At 39.8% G+C, this 19,828-nt stretch overlaps 1 protein-coding gene across 2 annotated transcripts in view; it reads left to right on the top strand.

The window, feature by feature from the left end:
• Positions 1-19,828, top strand: part of pdss2 (prenyl (decaprenyl) diphosphate synthase, subunit 2) — a 182,068-nt gene that overhangs the window by 84,391 nt on the left and 77,849 nt on the right. For both annotated transcript variants that reach the window (XR_009647406.1, XM_060856518.1), the window contains exon 4: positions 5,587-5,785. Coding sequence is in view for 1 of the 2 variants with exons in the window: in XM_060856518.1 (XP_060712501.1) it covers positions 5,587-5,785 (199 nt within the window). In the remaining variant the exon portion in view is untranslated. The remainder of the gene's footprint in view (positions 1-5,586; positions 5,786-19,828) is intronic.

Below are 19,828 nucleotides of genomic sequence, written 5' to 3' on the forward strand. Positions count from 1 at the left end.
AAATCCATTTACCCAGCTGTGGCTGTGAAGGTGAGGATGTGTCACGATATCGGTGAGCTCCTCCAGTTATTAAAATTGTAAAAAAGTACAGTGCACATCTCAGATGTGTTTTGTTTGTCACCCTTCTTTTCAAATTGTATCATTTGTTAGCTTTTGCTTCAAAGTTTGATTACAAGAATGACAACTAATATTTATTACAATGACTGTTCAAATGCTGAGTAACGGAGAGGGATCTTCATTATTTGCTTATTCCCCATTCATGATTGCATAGCCAGCATTGCAGCAATTTTGGGAAGTTATAAATATGCAATTCCAAAAAGAGAGGATTTCAGACAGGGAGGTTCTGCCAAGACTCCCATTTTGGAAGTGGGCAGTCTGAGCAGATTGCAGCTGTGTGTTCCAGGCCACCTGCAGCCTGACCTCCTGTTACACAGGCTGCCTCTGGGACAGTCAGAGCATCCCTAGACTTACCATCACATCTGTTACTTCAGTTGATGTGGACGGAAGTGGGATGAACAGTCTAGATATATATTAGAGCACTCCCAACAACAAAAAGCTAGGATGGAGGGAATAGAAAGTCCATTTTATATAAAAGAAATCTGCGACTCATTCAGTCAATATGAAAGTGGTTATATTTGTCAGTTTAAAAAACCCTCAGGAGCCATTTTGGATTGTGAGGGATTCAACTTAAATGATGTGATTATGACATAACCAAAACGACTATTTTGCACGAAGCAAGGTTTCTGAGTGTCAGGGAAATAACCTTGAGTTGTTTTATCTGATTTACGACGACATTGGTGAAGGACAAATTTTGCCTGAGACCCTCGGAGGACTGTCTGCTCTCAAGTATTTTAAACTCCACCTAAACCAGCGAAACAAGCCAATTCCAATCAATGCACCACTGAAATGTCAACCTAGGTTCAGAAATATAGAAACATAGAGGTATTTATAGCACAGGAGGAGGTGATTTCTGTGCTGTCCAAAAGCAGAGTTATTTAGTCAAATTTCACCTAGCTGTTAGTCTGTTGTTGTGGTTCTGTTCGCCGAGCTGGGAATTTGTGTTGCAGACGTTTCGTCCCCTGTCTAGGTCTTAGTCTGTAGCCTTTTAATTTACATTATCTCAAGTGCATATTGAAGTGCTTTTTTCCTAAAATGCAATCAGAGCACCTGTCACTAGACAGACTGAAACTCACAAACTCTCTACGTCAGGGAGGTTTACTGACTGAGTCAAACTGACACTACAGTAAATGCCAAATTACTTCACTTGGTAAAGTTACAATGAGTACTGTTTGAGTTTTTTGTAAGGCAATAATTCAGGATTAAAATGCAGCAGGAAAAAAGCTTGTTTGTTCTCGCTGCCTTTGCCAAAAGAACGTTTCCTTAATTTTCTTCATTATTGGTAGAATTTGCTTTAATTAATAGAACCTGATTAAGATTCACTATTACAATAGCTTTTTGGGGGGGTACTCCTAAATTTAATCATCAGATTGGTTAACCTTTGTAATCAGTGGCACCATGAGGCCTTTTCCATTTCCAGTAAATCTGTTCCTCCTCTTGGGCATATTCAAGATTCTGTTTCCATTGAATGTGGTCCTTTACATTTTTCTAGCAACTTTAGTTAGTTTCTCCTCTTTCTGTTATTAATCACTTCAGTGTGAAGTGTTAATTCAGCTTTAGAATTGATCAAAATGTCACCCTCATTAAGGTGGAACTTTGAAGCTCATGAATCCAGGTTTAAAGCATGGAGACTGAATGACAAGGATATAGTAGCATCAGGTTTGTTAGGCTCACAAGATCACACTGAAGCCACTTTATAATAGTTTCCTTAACAGAAAAAGGCCTGAATTTCTAAGGGGTGGAGATCTCATGCAGATTGCCACTCTGCCATCTGATTTTTGAAAGGGGGAAGCTCTGCATTTAAGGAAGGAGCTTCCCTTTGGAATTCCCTCAGAAATGCAGAGCTCTACTTGCATGTGGAGAATTCTTTCATAGTGCAGGACCATCAGAGAAAGGCTAATCATGCTCCATTTTCACAACAATCAGCTGCTGTGCTCTGCCATTTAGAAATCCAGGCAGCTACTGTGACAGTAACCACATCAGGTTAGTGAGATGTTACGGTGCTTGGAGGGCATCGTGACAAAGGAATCCAGGTAAATAATGCAGCGTTTAGTGTAGCTAGAAGTGAGTGGGATCTATTAGGTCTCCTAGGGAGAGTGGTGTTGGTTTGGTTGAGTTCGAAGTGGCAGGGCAATTGGGGAATGTGCCCAGCAGTGGGGCAAGATGATATGTGTCCAGGTTTGGGGGAAGCGGGTATTGGGCATTGAGAACTTGGGTAGAGAGACAGATTATGTTGGTGGGAAAGGGGATGCAGTGGGGGAGAGGGGGTCTCTAGTGGCAGGGGAAGAGGGGTCTAAGACATGAAACAGGAGAAAGATGTGGTGTTTTCAGTAGTTTGGAAGAGAGTGTTGGGTTTGGTGATGTTGAAGGTGTCATGCATCTGGCAGCAGTACAGTTGGGTCTCTGTCAAGTTGAGTATGGGGTTAATTGATCAGTTACTCAGGAGTTAGAGTATGCATTTAATGTTTTACTGAACTGGCCCCTGCCTTGTCGAAGTAAGTAACTCTCTCATCCCTGTACTTTAGTAGTTCTAACCATTCCTGAATATTAATATTTGGTTTCAGTCCAGGAACCAAAGCATCACAAGCTCTTCTGCCTTTTTACTTACTTATCATTTGGGCTGATCAGGGATCCTGGTACTCCTTGTTCAAAACCAGTACCTCTCCTGACCTGCATAGCGCAAGACCATTGTTTCATGTTGATATTCATTCCATCAAGAAGGCAGCCATGCCATATTATATATGATAATCAGCTTTATAGCAAAAGGTCTGCATCCCAGCTTCGTAGTCTTATTTCCTACGTTTGATTATGGTCGACAACTACAATACAAAGCCACAGAACTTTGTGGGTTCCTGGACATTTCCTTTCTTGGATGACACATTCTATAAATTAATGACAGCAGCATGTTGCTGTGCATACAGGAAAACAATTCAAAGGAGAAAAGTAAATGTTTCTTTTGCAATCTCCAGGACCATCAACTGATTGCTGATTTGGTTCTTACAGGTTGAATTGAGTAAATTATTTCATGCCTATTAAATGCATGGTCAGTTAAGATTGACAAATCACAGTTTTGCTGTAACTAACAGTGAGATATAGAATATACGACATGAGTGTGGAGGATCTAATCATGGACTGCTATCGGAAAGCATTTGTGTTAAAGATAATATGCACTTAAATGTAGAAATGTTAGCCATTCAGTTTTATGGGCATAGCTTTTCCAGAAATCTGTTAATCACATGTGCCTCTGTAGCAAGCAATTCTTATGCAAAACAATTGTTCCATAAGTTTCTTCTATATCTTTGTTTCCACAGAGTGAGATCTGTTTAAAAACTATTGAAAATTGCAGTTTCAACATCTGCATCAGTTAGACTACTAGAATGAGATATAATCACTCATTGTATACTTGAATTATTGATGCTGAATTTGAAGGAATCTTGAGAAATTATTTTGATTAGTTTTTTATTCAATTCACAGGACTGAAGTGATCTTGTTTATATTAACATTTCTTCAACATAATTAACACTGATATTTCATACATTATCCTGTGATTTCGTTACCTTTCTTGTTGATGTAGCTAATGTAATACTGTTAAATACTGGTAAAACTGTTGCTGTAACAGACATTGTTGGGAAATTATGATCTCTGATCTACAGGTAGTCTGTTGCACATAATTATTTAGCCTTTGTTTTGTCTACAGTTTTGAGTTGAGAATGTTGAGCTGTCTCTTCTGTTGGAAATGCTCAACATGATCTTGCTAAACATACTACACGCTTTTTTCTATGTTTGCAGAAGATACATTATTGTATGAAAGTAGTTATACTGCTGCTGAGAGGCAGCTTTGTGTAATGCAGTCTGTGCCTTCAAGGCCACGAAGTCTGTTAGAATTCAGCATGTGTATTTTTAAGCACATCCTGAGATCAACTGAGGTTAAAACTGCACAGAGCAGTTTACAAAAAAAAGTTTCAAGTAACTAATTGTGATGGTTAGAAGGTATTTCTCCAGCTCTAGGTGACCCACTGTGGCATTGCTCATGGTAAGGCAGGGGAACAAAATAAATTTAATGTAACAATTGGAGATCCTACTGCAGTATTGAGCCTTTCATCCAGCTCCAATCATCATGAAAGAGCTTATTGTTCCATGAACAGGATGGGAGCCAGACAATTTAAAGTAATAAATGCTCTTGTTGAAAGAAAGAGTATAAGGATAAACCCACATCTTCTAGTTAGTCAGTTCACTTCCTATGTTGGGAAAGCATTTTGACATAATAATCTGGGACAAAATTAGCAATCATTTGGACAAGTATGGATTGGTTAAGGGAAACCAGAACAAATTTGTTAAAGGGCAATTGTGTTTAACTAACTTGGTTTAGTTGCTTGTTATCATGATGTGGACTTCCAAAAGGTGCTTGATAATGGTAGGTTTGTCAACAAGGTTGAAGCTTGTGATATAGAAGGTACAGCAGCAGCTTTGTTATAAAACTAACTGAATAGCAGCAAACAGAGCCATGATTGAATTGTTGGACTGGAAGAGGGAATGTATTGGAGCTCTTCCTGGGTCATTGTTATTTCTTGAAATTGATTTGGGTGTACAGGGCACAGCTGCAAAATTTTCAGAGGACACCAAGTTTGGAATTATCGTGAACTGTGAGGAGGATAGTGATAAATTTCAAAAGGACACAGTGGTGGAATGGATGGGCACATGGTAGATTACATTTAATGGAGAAAATCGAGAGAGATGTTTTTAAGGGATGAATGAGGAAAGGCTGTATAAAATAAAGGATGCATTTCAAATGGACATGTAAGAACCACAAGACTTGAGGACTTTGGGGTTAATGTGAAAATTGCAGTAGAATGAAGAGTGGCATTTGGTTGTTGGCACATGGGTGTCATGGCATCCCCACAAGAGTGGTTCTAGTCTTAAGAATGCCAAGATTTTCTCTTTATAGGGGTTAAGGATTCTGATGCCAGGTACATCTCCATCCATCCAGACCCTTTCTGATCTATTGTGGGTTGTCTTCTCCTGGAATGAGAAAAAGGGAAAGATTCAGTGAGATCAAATTGGGTGGCATAGCTGGTATTAGTGCTGGTATAGGTGGTTGAGGTGATGACGTATCTCAGGTGACTGAATAGGCAGTACAAAGTCATGTGGGTTGAGTGGTATGGAAGTTGGAGGCAAGATGAGAGTAAGTGAGAGAGGATGTTGCAGGCATTTGTGATAGAGGTGGAGCATGAGCTTTTCTGGGGTGGATGCAGTGGCAGCGATAGAGTGAGTGAGAGGTTCTAGCAGATGTGCAGTGGAACAAATTAAATCTTTATGTTGTAACCATGATATGATTCTATGATCACTAATCCTTTCTGTGAAATGCTTGAAGGGCAGTGATGCCCCTTTTAATTTTGGGTTTATAGGTGGATGAGGAATTGTTTGGGAGCTTTGATGTGTAAGTAATTCATTCTGCATTCTTTTTTTCAGTCAGCGAAATCTGGCTGAAATTACAGAACTGATCCACACAGCTTTTCTCGTGCATCGTGGAATAGTGAATATTATGGAAGTGACTTCGTCCCATGGATCATTGAAGGATATGCAGTTTGGCAATAAAATGGCAGTCCTGAGTGGTGACTTTCTTCTGGCAAATGCATCTACAGGTCTTGCTCAGTTACAGAACACTAAGGTACTGAACTGCAGTTTTGTATAACCTGTGTAACATAAATGAGAGCAGAGTCTTTACATTGCAAATTGTATGTTAATTAAAATCCCATTTCAGGACATGCATTACTGCATGCATTGTAACTACTTCACAAACATCTGTAATAAGAAGGAGTCATTTCTATGTTAATTTGGCATAAAATGACAGCTGTGTAACCACTGTGGTAAATTGTAGGCCACTATTATACTGATCGTTTCACTCTATAGACAACATCAACAGTGGGATCAATCAACTTGTTAGATTTCAGTTACCTTGGCACCTAAACTCTCTTATCATTTTATTTGTTTCCTTTTTCCACTCCTAACACTTTTCTTAAACTTGATTTTTTTCAACCAAACTTGGGACGTCTCTGCCAGCGTCTGTTCCTATTTGTTTGTCTTTAAATTATCACCCTAACTCCATACATTGCTACTTCCTTGCTATCCTTTTAAGTTTCCTAAAAATTCACCTTTTTGGCTACGTGTGGCAACCTCTCATTTGGATCAGCATTTATTTTCCTAGCAATGCTTTTAAGGAGACAGACAGACCTTTAAGTCTCATCTCATGCTAGGATTGAGTTGCCAATTGGAGATGCATAGAAACTGGACAGTAACACTCACCTAAATTAAATGACAGTTTCCTACATGTCCTATCACATCACATGGTGTGACCTGGATGATCATCTTATAGAATATTATGAAGTTTGTGTCTCATCAATAATGCAGTTCATAGAATGACCAGAATAAAGGAGGTCCTTCAGCCCGACTTATCTGTATTGGTTTTCAAAGACCTGTCTATTGATTTGTGTCTTGTAAACACTGGAAAGGCCTTGAGTCTGGTGGTGAGCTACTAACTGCATGGTTCCTTGCCTCTGATTTATCACATATTTATATGGCTCCTCCAGTTGAGTTTCTGATGTATTATAATCTCACGATGTTGATAGTAAGGGATTCAGTGCTGATAATGCTGTTAAACGTAAAGGGATCTTGGTTACATTCACACTCGTGGAGATGCTCATTGCCTGGCACAAATGTTACTTGCCACTCATCAGCTCTAGCTTGGCTATTATTCAGGTCTGGCTGTATTTGGACATTGAATATTGTGCAATCGTTAGTGAACATCCCTGTTTCTGAGCTTACAATAGAGGGAAAGTTAGTGATGAATCAGATAAAGGACAAGGACATCACCCTGAAAACCTCCCGCAGTGATGTCTTTGAGTTCAATTGAATCCAGTGACCACAACTATCTACCTTTTTGTCATTTATGTCTCCAACTGGTGATTCCAATTGACTCCAGGTTTACGAGGACTCCTCAATGCCACATTCAGTTATTGGATATGGGGTAAACCATTTAGGATTGAAATAAGGAGAAATCTCTTCACCTCAAGAGTGGTGAGCCTGTGTAATTTTTGATCAGCAAAAGCAGTTGAGGCCAAATGTTGTTTGGTTTCAAGAAGGAATTAAATATAGTACTTGGCAAAAGGGATCAAAGGCTGAGTGGAGAATCAGGAATAGAGTATTCCGGATTGCATTAGATAATCAGCCATGATCGTAATGAATTTTGTAGCATACTCGAGGATCTGAATGACCTACATCTGCTCCTATTTTCTATGTTTCTGGGAAGGCAATTACTGTGAACCTTAAGAATCTTTCTTACTCTTAGCTCATTTAGATCAGCAAAGTTAACTTTGTACATCGCTATGTCCAGTTAGCAGCTTCCAACAAATTGACAGCAAGCTATGAAGAAATTTGAGGATATGAAAAATCCTGTTTAAATTGTTGTTTTAAACCTCTTTAAGCAGCTTTTATCTCTGCTACATGTAGGTGTGTGTTGAGGTTCTGTGAATTTATCTCCAATTATGTAAAAGAAAATATGGTAGGAGAGGAGCTGAGCTTGAAGCACATCTGATTTATCAATCCATGCAACATGTTTATACTCCAAGGTATACATTTGGAGGAACTGGCTATGATTGTCAGTTGTGATTTGGCATGCCAACAGTTAATTAGCAAATTTATTGTCAAAAAAATTGTTGTGGTGTGGGAACGTGCAGTTATTTTCCAAACATTATTGTAGTATCGTCAGTGACAGATGGAGGCTTACTCCCATCCATCTGCACAATACATTCATCTCCATATGTATTTAGGGGCAGCAATTAAATATGAAATTGAGGAATTTCTATCTTACACAATTTTAATGAAATGCAAATCTCTTTGATTATTGCCGAGGGTAACATTAGCTGAGTCAATTATTCTTCCTCAGGCATTTATTTCCCTGTGGATAGCATAAGTGTATTTCCTGAAAGAAGTGCGTTGGATACATTTTTAAAAAGATTTTCAGTGTTATGTAGACTTTTGAATTTATAGCAAAATTCCTCCTGTTGTGGTGTGAGACAATGAAGTGCAAGCAAACTTTGACTGTTGTATTAACATTATTTTATGTAACTAAATGCATTTGATAAGGGTCAAAATGCCTAGCTGATGTCATATTAACACGAGTAAAGAATAGCACTTCCATTATGCAAATAGTGTAATAATCACAAAAATCCACATGAACAGATGGGTCTTTAGATAATTTTTAAAAATGCAGAATATTTTCTAATTAAAAATGAAATTTCATTTTTAGTGTCTTGGAATTAATAGTTAACTCCTGAAAATTTTTGCAACAGTTAATTTTTATTTTAGATTTCATATTTCCCTTTGTATTGTTAAGTGATGGATACATTCTCTGTGCAAATGTTTAGGTCTTTTGAATTCAACATTTCTGTTTGGAACTGCTCTAATTGGCTTTTCCAGGCACAAAGTAATGCTTGTGATATGGAATCATAAGTTACAATACTGAATTTTAATGGAATGATTGCTGGGCATTTTATAGACTAGAGGATTGCTTGATTGCCTTGGGTGGGGGAGGGTGGCTCTGACAATTGCCAGTTTTATTTTGCTGAGGAGGGTAATTATGATGGAGTTCTCAATTTTACATTGTCTACAGAAGGAATGGGTTCAGAAACTTAATGTCCTTTTGATTCCATAATTATTTACAGCTTTAAACCTTTTTCAAAGGCACAAAACAAAATTCAAATGTATGTCTGAAGAGCAAATGGATCATCAAAGACCAATTCTCATACATTTTAACTTGTACAAATTGATTTGAAAGGTTCTTCATCAATTGCTCATAATAATCACTGCATAGATTCTGTGTATATACATAAGAAGGAAGTAATAAGTACTTTTGGCACACAGACTAGAAATCATTTCATTCTGTTGGTCAAAACTCCTTCATTTATGCATTTTGAAAATTTCTATCATTATTATTGAGGTAGCTTAATGGTTTTCTTCCGCAATGTGTTGAGACTGATGTGTATGTTTCAATGTCGGACTGTGGAGTTTGATAGCTACTGCTTGGTACCAGCTTCAAAAACAGAAATATTCAGTGTTGAAATTCAAATTTGACCTAACATTTTTCTTTTATTCATTCATGGGATGAGGACGTCACTGCTTAGGATGTCATCCCAGAGAGCAGTTAAGAGACCACCACATTGCCATGAGTCGCATCGAGGCCAGACCAGGTAATAATGGCAGTTTCTCTCCCTAAAGGACTTTAGTTAACCAGGTGGATTTTTCCAACAATGAACAATGGGTTTGTGGCCATCATTTGACTCTTAATTCCAGATTTTTACTGAGTTCAAAGCCCACCATCTGCTGTGGTGGGATTCAGACTAGATGTCCAATTAATACCTGGTTCTGGACTAACAGTCTAGTAATAATACTATTAGGTCATCACACCCCCACCGTGGAGTCATGGGATAGAAACTTAAGGTTGTTTCATAATTTTGGTTTTTAAGAAATGATAGCCAAACCTCCCTCAACGTTAATACAGGATCGTCATTATAAATTAACATCCATTAATAAAGCATACTTCCTGGTAAAATAAATAAATCCTACTGTGCATGAGGAGTTTTGTTGTTTGCTTGTTTTGGTGAACAGAGTTCATCCCCCAGATGATGGGTCTAACCAGACATGGTAATGTACTGATTATGATATTGGTCTGTTGACATAGAATTTTGAAAATTCAGATTCCAGCCTATCAAGTTGTGAAACTAGTAATTTTTTGACCAGAAAACATGTCCATATTGCTCAGAAGGGAAGTGGGGAGGGTAAAGGAGGAGAGTGTTCGTCATTAGGGACTCAATAGTTAGAGAGTCAGATAGAAGGTTTGTTAGGAACGAAAGAGACTCACAGTTGGTGTGTTGCCTCCCAGCTGCGAGGGATCGTGTCTTTGGGGTCCTGAAGGGAGAGGGTGATCAGCCCCGAGTCGTGATCCACATAGGTACCAATGACGTAGGTAGAAAGAGGAATAAGGATGGAAGGCAGGATTTCAGGGAGCTAGGGTGGAAGCTGAGAGCGAGAACAAACAGAGTTGTTATCTCGGGATTATTACCCGTGCCACATGATAGTGAGGTGAAGAACGAGGAGAGATATCAGCTGAACACGTGGCTGTAGGGATGGTGCAGGAGGGAGGGTTTTAGGTCAAAGGGGTGCTAATATCATATCCTGGGTGGGAAATTCGCTAGTGCTATTTGGGTGGATTTAAACTAGCTCAGCATGGGGATGGGAATCTGTGTTGTAGTTCCAGTACACAGTAGGATGAGAGTAGGGAGGATACCTATCGAAGGCATGCAGTATCTGTTCCTTAAACCAGTTCCACATTTCGATTGTCCCCATCCCCTTGGATAGTGCTGTTAAGATGGCATATGGTGTATTAAGTTTTATTGATAGAGGGATTGAGTTCCAGAGCTGTGCTATCATGCTGCAACTGTACAAAACGCTAGTGTAGCCTCACTTGGACTATTGTGTGCAGTTCTGGTCACCCTATTACAGGAAGGATGTAGAAGCATTGGAAAAGGTGCAGAGGAGATTTACCAGGATGTTGCCTAGTCTGGAGCAAAGATCTTGTGAGGAAAGGCTGAGGGAGTTGGGTCTGTTCTCATTGGAGGAAAGAAGGCTCAGAGGGAATTTAGTAGAGACATACAAGATGATCAGGGGATTAGGTAGGGCGGACAATGAGTCTTTTTCCTAGAATGATGACATATGCTTCTACGAGGGGGCACAGCTACAAGTTGAGGGGTGATAGATTAAGACAGACACCAGAGGCAGGTTCTTTACTCAGAGTGTGGTAAGGGCGTGGAATGCCCTGACTGCCAATGTCAGTCAGGCAGTCAAGGGACTTGCAAGGGACATAGAAGACAATAAGAGAAGATTTTATGTTATATTTCGGGAAAGCGGGTGGTTAAGAGTACTGTTGGCCCTTACAGAATGATTATTTTGCTTCAGTATTCACAGAAGAAAAGGAGTATAACAGGGAAAGACAAGGTAAATAAAGATAAATTATCCCCACTGGTTGAAATTCTAGGATAGTGTAGGGTGATGGGCTTAGATTAGTTCACAGGTAGGTGCAGCTTCGCGGGCCAAAGGGCCTGTTCTGCACTGTATTGTTCTGTGTTCTATGAATGTAACTTTAAAAAAGTTCTGGCATTTGCATATGAAGGAACAGAAACTAACATGATCATTCTAAAAAGATGAAAGACTTATGCTAAATTTGTTAAACATTACCTTCTATGACACCGCAATCCTGTTGCTATAAAGTCTGTGTCGTATGATTCTGCACCAAACCATCTGACGAAGATGCCTTGCTTTGAGATCTAGTACTTCCAAATAAACCTGTTGGACTGTAACCTGGTGGGGTGTGATTTTTAACTGTGCTTATGTCAGTGTGACTTTAACAGACATGCCCACATGGGCCCTATATCACTTGGTACCCTTACTTCATTTTTTAAAAATTGTCTATCTCAGATTTAAATCTAACAATTGAGTGAGCATCGACCACCATTTGAGGAACAGAGTTCCAATACTTTTTGCATGTAGAAGCGTTTCTGAGCATATCTCCTGAATGGTAAAAACAATGGTTGCAGATGCTGGAAACCAGATTCTGGATTAGAGGTGCTGGAAAAGCATAGCAGTTCAGGCAGCATCCGAGGAGCAGTACTGCAGTATGAACCCAATTCTAGAACTTCAACCAGTGGGGATAATTTATCTTTATCTACCTTGTCTTTCCCTGTTATCCTCCTTTTCTTCTGTGAATACTGAAGCAAAATAATCATTCAGCAAGGGCCAACACTACTCTAAACCATCCACTTTCCCTATATATAACATAAAATCTCCTCTTATTGTCTTCTATCTCCCTTGCAAGTTTCCTTTCACAATCCATTTTAGCTGCTCTTCTCAGCTGCTTTTTGGCTGTTTGTTGATTTTGTATGTGTCCCTTTTCCTATCCTGTCCCTTACCTCCTCAGATGTCCATTGTTGTTGTTTTTGTATGAGCTGGAGCTTTTCCCTTTCATGAGTGCAAATTACTTCTGAACGGCATTAAATGTTTCTTTGAACATCCTCCACTGTTCCTCAGTTGTTTTGCATATTAACAGTGCTTCCCAGGTTGCTGTGGACAGTCTCTGCCTCATCACATTAAAATCTGCCTTACTTAAATTCAAAATTCTAGTATCTGATCTTTGCTTATCTCTTAGAAATGCGACATGGAACTCGATCATTTTATGATCACTCTTTGATCAATGCTAACAAACACGTAGGTCACTAATTAAATCAGACTTTTTGCTCAATACTGGATCCAATATTGCTTGTTCCCTTGTCACACCCAAGACATATTGCTGTGGGAAACTATCCTGGACACAGTCTAGAAACGCATAACCTTTCTATCATTGGTGACCTTTAAGTGGCAATAGGATAGGTACATGGATAGGTGCTTAAGCTAGGACAAATGTTCTGCACAACATCATGGGCCGAAGGGCCTGTTCTGTTCTGTATTGTTCTATGTTCTATCAGGTTTCTCCCGGTTTATGTTAAGGTTTAAATATTCCTTTAATACTGCTATGCCTTTGCTACATGGTTGTCGTCGAGTGTGTAGTGCTGGAAAAGCACAGCAGGTCAGGGAGCATCCGAGGAACAGGAAAATTGACGTTTTGGGCAAAAGCCCTTCCTTAGGAATTCCTGAAGAAGCGCTTCGGCCTGAAACGTCAATTTTCCTGCTCCTTTGATGCTGCCTGGACCTGCTGTGCTTTTCCAGCACTACACTCTCAACTCTGATTTCCAGCATCTGCAGTCCTCACTTTTGTCTTTGCTACATGGTTGCCTGATTTCATCATTTCTGCAATCTCTCACTTCTGCGCTACTATCAGACATCTATCATGGTTTCAGTTCCTTTACAGATCCTCAGTTCAACCCATAAGGTCTCCACTGGCTGCTTTCCTGCATTACATCCTTATTAGGGCAATAACCATCAATAAAACAGAGCTAATTTCCTTTTGATTTAGAATATAAGTTCAGCCTGAACCTGAATTAAAAGCAAGGCAAAAAAATTAAGTTTGCAACACAGTGACATTACAGTCATGTGCAGAATCAAGAGGTGAGTGCACTGTTCCTGACAGTTGGTATAAAGTAACAGTATAGTAACAGAACCTGCAAATTCCATGTTTTGGTTTTGCTGCTGGCCAGACAGTTCGTGTTGGAGAGTGGCTGTGGAATCCCCATTGTAACACACTGAAGGAATTGACAGGAAATTGAATTTCCCACTGAGCAATTCCCCTACACCTGGACCTGCATTGCCTCCTTTTAAATAGGAGACTTCGGAGGGTTCTGATGAAGTTAAGTAAATTGCTACTCACGGAAGTTTAGACTATTAAATACACAGTCGAATGCACAATTACATTAATAACCATTAAACTGACCCCTACTTACCTTCCACAACTAGAAGGTATTTAGTATGCTTTCCTTTATTAGTCAGAGCATTGACTATAGGAGTTGGGAGGGCATGTTGCAGCTATACAGGACATTGGTTAGGCTGCTTTTGGAATATTTCATGCAATTCTGGGTCTCCTGCCTTTTGAAAGGATGTGACATTTGAAAGGGTTCAGAAAAGATTTGCAAGAATGTTGCCAGGGTTGGAGCATTTGAGCTACAGGGAGAGGCTGAATAGGTTGGGGCTGTTTTCTCTGGAGCGTCAATGCTCTGACTAATAAAGGAAAGCATACTAAATGCCTTCTAGTTGTGGAAGGTAAGTAGGGGTCAGTTTAATGGTTACTAATGTAATTGTGTATTCGACTGTGTATTTAATAGTCTAAACTTCCGTGAGTAACAATTTACTTAACTTCATTAGAACCCTCCGAAGTCTCCTATTTAAAAGGAGGCAATGCAGGTCCAGGTGTAGGGGAATTGCTCAGTGGGAAATTCAATTTCCTGTCAATTCCTTCAGTGTGTTACAATGGGGATTCCACAGCTACTCTCCAACACGAACTGTCTGGCCAGCAGCAAATCCAAATCATGGAATTTGCAGGTTCTGTTACTATACTGTTACCTTATACCAACTGTCAGGAACAGTGCACTCACCTCTTGATTCTGCACATGACTGTAGTGTCACTGTAGGGGTGACCTTATAAAATCATGAGGGTCATGGATGGGGTAAATATTCAAGGTCTTTTTCCTTGGGTGGGGGAGTCCAGAACTAGAGGGCAAGGGTTTAGGGTGAGAAGGGAAAGATATAAAAGGCACCTAAGGGGTAACGTTTTCATGCAGAGGGTGGTGTTTGTATGGAATGAGCTGCCAGAGGAAGTGGTGGAGGCTGGTGCAATTGCAACATTTCAAAGGCATCTGGATGGGTATATGATTGGTAAGAGTTTAAAGGGATATGGGTCACGTGCTGGCAAATGGGACTAGATTACGTTAGGTTATCTGGCCGGCATGGATGAGTTGAACCGAAGGGTGTGTTTCCATCCTGTACATCTCTGTGACACTATGACTGCACTTCCCCAGACCCTGACCTGACACTCCCTCCCTACACTCCATCTGTTTCACTGTTTTTTAAGGACACTTTTTGAAACCTTCGACTAATGTTTAAGAAGTATTTAGATGTGCATTTTATAGCAAATCATGCAAGAATATGGGACAAGTGTTGGCAAATGGAATTAAAATAGTTTGGTGATTGTTTTGGACCTGCATAGAATTGATGGGCCGAAGGGCCTTTTTCTTGCTGCAGACTTTCATGACTGCTGAGATGCCTTGATGTCATACTTTGATTGACAATGCTCCTGTGAAGTGCCTTGTCACATTTCCTGAAGTTAAAGGTGCTACATAAGTATAAAGTGTGGTAGTACGTCGAGCAGTATATGTTTCTTTCCATTGATGCAGGTCACCAACTCCCAGGCTTTTTTTTAAGTTTTCTTTTTGCTTTCTGTTGCTCTTTGTTTGATGAAGATGCTGTTTGTGACATATTTAATGGGAAAACCTAGTTTATAGATTGCCCAGTCTGAATCTCGACCTGGACCCGTCTACAGTGGCAGTCAAAAGTGTATGCTCCCTTTTGCTCCTGACTTGATAGGTAAGAAGGATCTGAATATGAGCTTTGCCCTGTTAATCTGGCAATTTGAGCATCAGGCTTGCTCTGAAGAACTCAAATATTGCGTCAATCAAATATCATCCTGAAAGCTCACCACCCTAATGCTGACTTTACTTCAAACAGCAGGAATGATCACATGGCTTAATCTTGTACCTAAGTAGCCCCTTTTTGTTGTCATGGAAACAAAGTGAATTGCAGGATAATGTGGAAGACATGTAACGTAGATTGTGATGGAGAATTTATCCCAGTGTCTAAGATTTTCCTGCTTCTCTCTGGCCCAATAAATAATTTTTCTGAATGTACTTGGTATATAAATCGACTGTCATTTTCACCCTGATGGTGTACTCACATTATAGTCAGCTTCAATTTGCATTCCACAATTACATGTTTCACTTACCACTATCTTGATGACTGGGTGCAAGGGCTCAAGCAGGCAAAACGGACTTTGTTTCAGCAGTTTAAGACATGCCTTCAGCGCAAACCTGGTGCAAGACAAAGAGAAATGAGTCTTTCAACAAAATGAATGAAGCATGAATCTGGTTTCAGGCTAAATGTTTGCAACATTTGCTTACTCGTTGATAACTGTGCTGCAATGTAGAAACTCAGTGCAGAAGTTTGTGATAACCTCGTGCAGCAAGAAGGAGGAATCCATCTTAAGGAAAATTTTTAAATTTAAAGTACTATGGGAATAGGGACCAGCTTCTGACCTTACCTTGAGAAATGTATTGGAATTGGTCCTTGAAGGTCCAAAGAATTCTATCATTACTGGAATCGCACTTAAATGGCTGAATCAAACCCTAAGATTAGTAAAGAATTCAGAGCAACAGCATCTAAAATGACAACACATGGCAAAGTGCTGCTGAACTATCCTCATTAACATGGGGGGCGGGGGGGGTTTGTTCCAAGGTTTGGTTGCTGTACCACAGATGAGTTAAGCAATAGGCATTGACTGTCAGGTTTAATTCTGTAAGTATGACTATGTCTCAGACTCCACAATCACCATTCCTGGTTATGTCCTGTCCAGCCAACAAGATGAGCCCACTAGAGGTGGTGACACAATGTTTTAAATTGGGAAGGTAGTGTTACTTGCTCTGACTGTCCTCAATATTTACTTCATTCTACATGAAATTTCATGGCATCAGGTCAAACATGATCAAGGAAACACCCTGCTGATGTTAAACAAATGTTCACAGGATGTGGGCATCACTTTCCAGACCATCATTTATTCCTCATCCCTACATACCCCACAGAGGGTGGAAGTGAGTAATCTTCTTAAACAGCTGCAGTTCTTGGGGTGCACAGGCACCCACAATGCCATTTGGAAGGCAGTTCCAGGCTCTTGACTCAGTGATGATGCAGGGATGGTGATATTGTTCAAAGTGAGGATGTGTGGACCTGTGAGGGGAAGTTGCAGGTGATGGTGTTGCCGTGTATCTGCTGCCCCTGTCTTTTGAGGTGGTAATGGTCGCAGGTTTAGAAGACATTGTAGGTGGAGCCTTGTAATGCATCTAGTAGCTAGTACACACTGTCATACTACCATTCCAGCGATGAAAGGAGTGAATGCTGACAGTGGTGGATTGGGAGCCAGGCACATAGCTTGCTTTGCTCAGGATGATGCTGAGTTTCTTGATTGTTGCTGAACTTGCACATATCCACGCCAGTGAAAAATATTTCATCACATTCCTGACTTGTACCTTGTAGATAGTGGACAGGTATTTGGGAGAGTGGAGGTGAGCTACTCACTTCAAAACACTGACCTGTTGTAGCCACTGTATGTATGTAATCAAACCAGTTCAGTATCTGGTCATTGATAACCAGAGGATGTTGACAGTGGAGCAATTCAGTGATGATGCATTGCAAGTCAAAGGGCACTGGTTAATTGTCTCTTGTTGCAGATGGTCATTGTGTGGTGCATATGTCATACAGATGTTATTTGCTGGAAAGTTGCTCAGGTCTTGTTGCATTTGAACAGAGACTGTTTCAGTGTCTGAGGACTTACAAATGGTGTTGAAAGTTGTGAATCTATCGGTGAATATCCCAGCATCTGATCTTTCAATGGAAGGAAAGTTATTAATGAAGTAGTTGAAGATAATAAGACATAAAACCCTATGCTGAGGAACCCTTGAGGAATCTCAGTGATTTCCTGAGAATGAGATGACTGACGTCCAACCACCACAGCCACCTTCCTTTGTGCCAGGTATGAGTCTAGCCAGCAGAGTAGTTTCCCAAGGATTTTCATTGCCTTCAGGTTTGTTAGGACTCCTTGATGCCGTACTGATTTAAATGCTATCCTAATGCCTAAGGCAGTTATTCTCACCTCACCTCAGGAAATCAGCTCTTTTGTCCATGTTTGAATCAAGGCTATAATGATTTCAGGAACTGAGCGGCCCTGGTGAAATCCAAGCGAAGCACATGCTGCTTATAGCATTATCAACAACTCCATTCATCAGTTGTTGAAGAATAGAAAGTAAACTGAGAGGGTAGTAATTGGGTGGGTTGGATTATCCTGCTTTTTATGTATAAGAGAAACCTGGGTAATGTTCCATGCTGTTAGTCAGAAGCAAATTTTGTAACTCTGCTCAAGTAACTATTATGAAGACATGGGTGTACTGTACCTTTTAAGAGAGTTAAAAGCTAGCAAAAACTACCTGACAGCACCTTGTGTTCTGTAAAGGTACCATGTAACATTGCTCCAATTGCTGGGGTAGCTAGGGTAGCTGGTTGCCTGAAAACGACAAAAGATTCAAATTAGGCTAATCAGTTTAAATTATACCTCGAAAAATACCAAACACCTATCCAGTTTGAATTTAGTACATTGACAATCTTAAAAGCCAATGACACAATCCGATGCTTTAGGGGTATAAGACCGGGGAAATTTGAACAACTGGGAGGAGAACTGCCAAGCTAGCAGCATGGAAATCCTGTCTGAAAAGTAACTCTCTTAAAAGGTACCTTTTTCAATCAGTAACCTGTGAAGCAGAAATCCCTAAGAAGAAGAAAAGACAACAGGAATACAGAGAAAACTAAAAGCTGCCTGGTTTTGAGATCAGAAGTTTTGTTTTGTAAATCATAATCAGGAGTTTTATCGGACTAGTATTATAGAAGGGAAGGTAAAAGATAGGTTAGAGAGGAGTTATAAATAGTTGTTATTTATTCTGTTATACTTTAAGAAATTTGTTAATTTTTACTTTAAATAGTTCTTGGCCTCTCAAATTTTCACAGGTTACTGCTCCGGATAAATCTTTTCTGTGTTGCTGGTTTACAGTAAGCAGGAGAGTTTACCCCCAGTCGTAACAGAACTTAGCTCAGAGCACTTCTGTTTTTCTCTCTTAATAGATGCTGCCAGACTTGCTGAGTTTCTTCAGCATTTCTGTTTTAATTGTGGCTAAGGGTGCATCTATTTTCAGAAAGTAAATGTTCATTTCCATAGCTGATGAATCACTAATCTTCCATGTTTAACACATGGAGGATGCACTGTGTGTGACAAGGGCACAAAATGCACACCGGTAGGGGCCCTCAGTGTCCATTCCCAAGAGTGACTCAATAGTGAACTAGTGAAGTCCTGAAGGACATAGCTGCCAGACTGCATCAAACAGTGAGAATACCAGTGAGGAAAATCTTCATCTGCAGTAGTCTACTTTGTAGCAGATGCATCTGTCCATGTTAGAATCAGATGGAGTGATGACCCTACAGTCTTTGAAGATAAGTCCCATCTGTACACTGAGAGTTTCCTACGTTATATTGTGTAACACTAACACCAAACTGAAAAGGACAGACCATAAACAATAAATTATAGGAGCAGAATAGGCCATTTGATGTACTGATCCAGCTCCTCCAATCAGTAAGATTATGGCTGATCTAATAATTCTCAACTCAAATTTCCTGCTGTTTCTCCCTCTACTGATTGATTCCCTGACTGATTAAAAATCTGTCTACCAATGCCTAGAATAGAACCCAGCCTTGACCACCGTCCGTGATAAAGAATTCCACAGATTCATGACTTAATCTAACAATAAATTCTACTCCTCTCTATCTTAAATGGGCCATCTCTTACTCTGAAATAATGTTCTTTGGCCCTCGACTTTGCCAAAATGGTAAACAATCTTTCAGCAAATACTCTATCAAGCCCTATAAGAATTTTGCATGTTTCAATAAGGTTGTCTCATTCTTCTAAACTCCAATGAGAACAGGCCCAACTTTCTCAACCTCTTCTCTTAAGAAAATCCTTCCTGGAATCAACTTAATGAACCTTTTCTGGACTGTCTCCAATACCAGTAATCCAGGAGATAAGGGGACTGAATATGTTTACAATATTCCAGGTCATATCTGAGTAGTGCCTTCCCTATTTTATATTAAATTCATTTTGTGAGAAAAGTCAACATTCCACTTGCCTTTCCTATACCTGCTGAACCTGGATGCCAGCTTTTTGTGATTTATGTACAGGGACAAATCTCCTCTATGGCAGAGTTTTCTGCAGACTTTCTCCATTAAGTAATATTCAGTTCCTGTATTCTTTCTCAAAGTGCATTACCTCACATGTTTACGTATTATATTCTGTCTGCCAAGTTTTTGC

This window comes from Hemiscyllium ocellatum, chromosome 3, assembly GCF_020745735.1.
Source record: "Hemiscyllium ocellatum isolate sHemOce1 chromosome 3, sHemOce1.pat.X.cur, whole genome shotgun sequence".
Lineage (NCBI taxonomy): Eukaryota > Metazoa > Chordata > Chondrichthyes > Orectolobiformes > Hemiscylliidae > Hemiscyllium > Hemiscyllium ocellatum.